Source organism: Corylus avellana, chromosome ca8, assembly GCF_901000735.1.
Source record: "Corylus avellana chromosome ca8, CavTom2PMs-1.0".
Taxonomy (NCBI): domain Eukaryota; kingdom Viridiplantae; phylum Streptophyta; class Magnoliopsida; order Fagales; family Betulaceae; genus Corylus; species Corylus avellana.
In genome coordinates, this window is record NC_081548.1 from 2,648,039 (window position 1) to 2,655,013 (window position 6,975).

The 6,975-nt window shown below is 38.6% G+C and overlaps 1 protein-coding gene across 1 annotated transcript; it reads right to left on the bottom strand.

Annotated features, from left to right (window-relative positions):
* Positions 1 to 2,871: 2,871 nt before the first annotated feature.
* LOC132189531 (uncharacterized) lies at positions 2,872 to 6,744 on the bottom strand. Its single transcript, XM_059604273.1, has 3 exons — positions 6,401 to 6,744; positions 5,413 to 6,096; positions 2,872 to 3,897 (listed from the first exon to the last, which is right to left on the bottom strand). The coding sequence occupies exons 1-3, from the start codon at positions 6,452 to 6,454 to the stop codon at positions 3,037 to 3,039; spliced, it is 1,599 nt and encodes a 532-aa protein (XP_059460256.1). The 5' UTR covers positions 6,455 to 6,744; the 3' UTR covers positions 2,872 to 3,036.
* Between the last annotated feature and the right edge of the window lie 231 nt (positions 6,745 to 6,975).

The following is a 6,975-nucleotide window of genomic DNA, read 5'->3' on the forward strand; positions in this document are numbered from 1 at the left end:
ATTTAGTTCAAAGACTATCCTTTGCAGCTTCTTAGAATTTTTTTCAACTATATGTGATTAGTTTCTTATGCACTTCGGGCATATTGTTCTTGTCATAAGATGGCAAAATATCAGTGAGAGGTATGCTTCTTACTTTGATCAGTTACTCTCTGACTTCCACGAACAGCTTGAACAGCATCCTTCAAGTCCTTTTCATTGAGCTGGAGGCTGCTAAATAACTGCTGCCCAAACCTCTTGTCTGAAGGGAATGCCAACACAAGATGCTCTACTGACAAAAACTCATCCCCCATTTCTTTCTTACATTTTCGGGCATTGTCCAAGAGGTTACTGAGATGTGAGCCAATTATAGGGCCACTAGTGTCACCTATCACCTGCAACTAAGATAAATGAGAACCAAACCTGCACAAATAAAAACACCAATCATCAAATTACCTACTTTTGGTTGTTTGGATATGAAGTCGTCTGTAGCCTGCAGAACTGACGTGTTGTCAAGTCCTGCCTTTGTGAATATTCTCCTGGCTAAGCCATCCTTTTGCTCCAGAAGGGCTTTCATCAAATGCTCGGATTCCACCACTTGTTGTTTGAAAACTCGTGCTGCATCAACAGCACCAATAACTCCCTCCCATGCCATCTCAGTGAACTCTGCTTGAGTAACCTTACAACAAACCAAAAGATACATTAGAGAATGAAAAAAGCTTCATAGGTAGCACACCATGCTAAAATCTGTAACAGACAAGAAGCGAGAACTCCAATGTGTCAAAACAAGAAACTAAAGTGTTACCCCAATCGCAAAGCAAAATGGGTTGAACTAAACTACCAAAATTCAAATGATGGATAGCAAATCTGATATAACCAAAACCCAACAACTGTATTACTCTTTTTCTTACTCAATACATACCATACCCAAAAATTTAAACTAAAACCAAACTAAAAGCAAAAACCCCATATGGGGCCTTTCATATCTTCAATACAAAAAAAATCCCATTAAAAAGTTACATTCTTTATCTATGTATTGCATGAAAGTATGCATTTTTATTTGTGGGTTTGAATATCTTCTTCGAACCTGAGACGAGCTGGCGGCGAAGTAGGAGGGAGTGGAAGAGTGAAACTGGCGTCGCGTGAAAGTGTCAGCCAGAAACTTAGCCGAAGCGACATTTCCATCCGAAACTCTGCCGAAAACCAGAGGCCGAGACAGAGAAGAGACAGAATTACCGAGAAAACTACAAGTGGAACCAGAAACTGTGCAAGCGCGATGCTGAGAGTGTGGGAGCCTCGCGGGCCTAGAGGCGTTGAAGGAGGCCGCTAAAAGGGACTTGGTGAGCCTTGAAGCCCTTCTGCTTGCCATATTGGAGATGAAGAAAGGTACACCAAGTTGGGGTTTTGTGCAGGATCGTTCAGGTGGGAAGAATGACTGAGGGCAGGGGGGTGAAAGCTTGGGGAAGAGGCAAAGGGAAGGTTGTGGAATATTTTCGGAGTTTCCACTTTTTTCTTTTTTTTTTCCTTTCTTTTTCTTTGGTTAGGGACGTGTTTGGTTGTGAGAAAGTTTGGGGATGGACGGGTCTGAATCTGATTGATTCATTGTTTAGAGACAAAATTGTTTCTTGTTTGGTGATTTTCAAACCAAACAGGACGTTAGTGTACTCTGCCACGTTGGCTTACAAGGGTCCCAGCAACCGAAGTGCCATTTCTCGTCTTAGGAAAAAAATAAAAAGTCTTCACGCTATCTTCCATTAGGATCCAGATTCCCTATTCCTGTGCAAAGTAAAAAAAGGAGGAATGTTTTTACTTGATAAGTATAAAAAAATAAAAAAGGAGGATGTTACTATATTCCCACTTTTTTAGACAATTTTTCTACGCTTATAGATGGTTTAAATGGTAGTTTTAAGAGTTAGTTATGGACGTAAAAATATTGTGTAAAGAAGTAAAAGTAAGTGTATTATTATTTGACTAAAAATTATTGGAGATTGTGAGCAGAGCCCAATCTAGAGGTTATTTTGTTCGACCAACTTACTTGGTCGGATGGGTTTTTTGAATCGGGATCTTTTAAAATTAAGCTATTTGAATTTTATATAAATCTAAGCAATTAAAGAGAGAAAGGTTGTAAGATGCACCATCTTCTTGCAAGTGAGCTTGACCTCCTAAGCTGCTAAAAACAAGTGAGTTCCATGACCTACTCCCTTAGATTGTTTGGCTATCAACTCAGGAAATTCTTCATCATAAGCCTCTACCCCACTCCACATCTTAGTTGATGGACGGCATTATAAATACTAATAGAGACTTACTAAACTGATGTGTAGCTTATTCATTGGTATTTGTTATATTTTTCTTAATTAATTGTTTTATTTTTTTTTTCAATAAATAAATTACACATCAGTTTAGTAAGCATTTATTAGTAAGATAATTAGTACTCATAGCATTTATCGGCATTAGATAAAGCTTTGTATAGTTTTTTAAGAAGGGGTGTTGATCCAACAAGCAATAAATTGAGTTGCACGGAAGTTGTTGCAAATATAACAAATAAGTAATGGATTCAGCTGCCAACACTATAAAGCTGTCGCGTGTTAGCATCTACATGTGCATTTTTATCATCTTTATCTCTAACACTACCACATGCACATAGGCACATAGCTAGGCAAAGAAGGAAACAAGGCATTAGTCTTTGTATACATGAAGTCTATCTAGGGCTCTAGCCACCCAAAGAAAATATAACTGTGTTGTGAGTGCATTTGTGAGTGTTATGTCCCACATTAAGAAAATATAAAAGAAAAGAGTGTTTAATATATCTAAGTGGACCTTACCCCATTAGTTTAGGCTTTTGGGTTAGAGTTGTGTTCAACTATGTATATTAATGTGCTCTTGGTAAAAACTCCATAACCGCTTTAATTTCCTAAGAGACTGCATAAACAAAAAACCTTTTGTACAGGAGCACGATCACATAGCATTAATGGTATTTATGTTCCAAGCCATATGAAATCAAGCTCTCTATGTAGGAGAGATTGTAAAGAACTTTACATGGACCAAATTTTAGCAAACTAGTTATCTGGGTCTTCTCCTGGTGCTCCTTCTATTAACAGTTTTTGGCCATTTTATGGATTCACTTGCACCACCACCACCACCTTGCAAATTGTTTGCATGCCTTCTCTGACAACTGAAGTTTAGCAGCTCAGCCTTTGTTTGAGTGCCAGACAGTTGTTGATCAACTTGTGATGTGCAGGGTGCCATACTGAGCAAAATCTCTGCAGCAATATTTTCACATGTTTCACACACACCTGATTTATCTTTCAGATGCTCATTGCCTTCTCTCACAAGATCTGGTTTTTCTGAGGATGCCACAGTCGTAGATTTGGAGTTTGTACACATACTATGATCGATGTGTTTGGTTTCTGAACCAGAAAGAGTGGAGCAGAGCAAAGGGTTGGAACCATCTTTGATGACATGGGGAGCTGCTTCTTCACATTCTGACTGAACAGTTTCTTCTCCACCATTGCTTGCCTGAACCGCCTCACAACAAGCATCACCAAGTCCAGAAGTATCCTTCAAGTCAATGCTAATGTCTTTGTCCTTGCAGCTCTTCATATATTGGGACTGAATGCTGTTGCTTCCATTATCCGAGTCATTCGGATTTTCATCTTCATTGTCTGTGCTTGTTTGTGAGGTCAAAGGAAATGAATTCAAATCTTGATTTCCTGAAACTGAAATTTTTTTCAAGGAAAGGGTCCTTTGGTTCAATAATCCTTTACTATATGGCAGGGTTGAAGAACCTTGAGACAAGATGGCAGGGTCCTTTGGGAAAAGACCCTCCACAATAAGACCATTGGCTTGCTCTGGGACTTTTTCAGGATCATCTTTTCCAGAATTCACAGGATTACATGTGGGGGTCATGAAATTCAACGAGCCCTGGAAAGAACAAACATGTAAGAAATAATTCTTGAGTGAGCAGAGATAAAGTCTGATCATACAGATAGGTAGAAACTTAAGACCCTACAAATAGTGCACACTTTCAATGTGATATGTCTCAAGGAATAGCCCGCAGCCATGGAAGATGACTTCTCCAGGCCTTTGCCAAGAAAATAAAAATTTTGAGGTTTTCATGAACACATAAAAAAATGACACTCTTTTTTATAAACAAAGAAGAAACATACCAATGACATGTTTCACATAGACTCCACAAACATGAAATTTCTCCGATTGAATATGTAGAAAAAGTTCGCACATACAAGGAGAAGCTAGTTTCAATTTTTATTACCCAGCCAGTCCAACTATGAAAATAGGAGAAAGGTTGATAGTGTACATGAGTGATCACACCATGACGATGGTGGTCAGCCCTGCACCCTATAATCTCCACGGATGGTGATAACTTCCATGGAGATTACAAAGATGAGGAGGTGCATCTCTTCATGAAAGAGACAACCCTTCATGAAGAGATGCATGGAAGCCTATAAATAGGCTATGGGGGCAGTGGGTTTGTCATTCCAATTTTCTGCCATTTTTTCACCTTGTTTTTCATCTGAATTTCTACCCTAACGGAAGAAACCATCTATAAAAGAACACTCAAACGATCATTGAAAAATATCTTGCAAAATGCCATGGATAGAAATCATCTGTATAATACATACTTATTGCCAATTAATTTTAGGGGGAAAATTCACTTTACCCCTCTGAAGTTTGAGGCATTTTTTCAATTTGAACTCCAATATTTAAAAATTTGCGATGTACCTCCCTAATGTTTCAAAAATTTGTAATTAATACCTTTTGTTACTAATTGCCGTGACTGCTGTCTAAGTACACAAAAATGACATCACGTGCGTCTCACGTGGGATTTTTCTGTTGTGTCTCCTAATTTTGCACTCAACCTATTTAGTGAAATGACGTAATTGCCCCTCATTAAAATTCAACGCCTGTTTTGATTTTTTTTCTCGTCAGCCTCTTTTGAACCCCTTTTGGGTGTCGTGTGGGTGTTGGAGTGAAAAAGAAAATGAGCAGTTGCCTCTCACCTGCTCTTATGCTGGCAATTTTCGTGTACTTAGACGGCAATTAGTAACGAAGGGTTTTAATTGCAAATTTTTGAAACATTAGGGAGGACATTGCAAATTTGTAAACATTGGAGTTCAAATTGAAAAACAACTCAAACTTTAGGAGGGTAAAGTGAATTTTCCTCTTATTTTAGCAATAGAATTCATGGTCAAAATCATCATGTAATACAGTTGTTGTATATTGCCTAAGCAGAATCAGCAAAAGATCAATCAACCAGTAAAATGTACTGCATGATTAAATGTCACCTTTGCAAGTGCATGCTGTGTGTGCATAAAAGATGTCCTCAGCAGAGTTTACATTAATAAAATTAGGTAAAATGCTGTAATCATTCAAGAAAGTTTGAAAACTAATTTCAAATGCAGAGGACGAAGAGATAACCTGATGCAACAATGTTTGCTTTTCGATGTGCCTTGCATCCTGGTATGCTGACTTGCCAACTGCAGGCAAGAACATTCTTGGGAAATCTTGTGATGTTTTAATTTCAATGGTACATTCTTGGAAAAACTTTTGAACGATCTCTTGACCATTTACTGAAAGTATTCTCAAGTTTGCTTCCGGATAAGTCTGCTTCAAACTTGGAGAATCCACTTGAATGGCAGATAAATTTGGTCCAACAGACGAATCTCCATCAGTGTTTGCCATTCTTTTCACCAAAAAGGACTTTTCATCTGACATTTTAGACTTGTTTGGCTCAATCTGATTCTCAGATTCATCCATATACTCCTCTGGGAGTTTTTCAAGATCAAAATTTCTGATCGGTTTGCTTTGAGCAGTTTGAAGAGTTTCTACCCCTCTGCTATCCATACATGATGAACCACATCCTTTATGATCTAATCCATAGAAAGGGTGCAAGGAAAGATTTGGCGACTCATCCTTATAAGCTTGACCAGTAGCATAGGATGGCCTCAGGTGTTTCCCATCCAAAACAGAACCACTATATCTATCATCTGCAAGTAAAAAACTCCTAGAATTACAAGCCAGAATTTGGGCGTGAGAGTGAATTCTTCCTATTTCTTGCATTGCTGATTTCTGGATATTGTACAGCTTGTGCAGAGCCTGTACCTGCAATTCTCATAACTTCATAATTTTGACAACAACAACATACAAGCATCCATATGAAGATTTGGGATAAATCATTTCTAAATAATTGAAATGTCAGGATGCATAAAAAAGTTGGTTTTTTTATCTTCAGCATCAAATTCAAGTATCTCCATACTCTGAACCCCCACCCAAAGCCCTTTTGTTCTTCTTATGGCAAACTCAAAGAAAATCCTCAAACCACCCCAAACCAATAACAATAATAATAATAATAGTACATGGAATGAAAAATATAAAGTTCCACGAACAAGATGAAGCATCATCGTACCTGTTCCTTGAACAATGCTTCATGCCGCTTTATCGTGTTCCGTATCTGATCCATGTTTTCCTTGAAAACTACTTGCAGGAAAACTCAGAGCCGCCAAGAAATGAATACACCTTTGTCAGCAGCAACCCTTTTGGCATTGACATTATTCCTGTGATCTGTCACTGCCCACAAACCGATACCCTCTCAAAAGAGAGCATGCTGTGTGACTTGACTATTTTTTTTTTTTTCCTTCGTTTTCTCGCGAAACAAACAGAGGGTTACTTGAAGATCAGATCTGATGATCTCGACCTTCCGTACATTCGACAGTGTAGTGGGAGAGTGTGAAGGGGCGAGATATTTTCGGAGACAAGAAGATAGATTGTAACTAACTGAATCCGATTCAGCCTAAGAGCTAGAGACATGCTGCGGTGTGCCCTAGGGATATGAACCAGTGAAAGGAAGACACGTGTCTCTTCTATGTACTTTTCTCGTTTGTTTTTGTCTCTATCTGGGCCTAGATATTCTCTTCCGTCCGTTCCGGTTAAGAACCCAACGGGAAAATTGGGCTACGTCAGCAAGAATTACGGAGAGCGAAA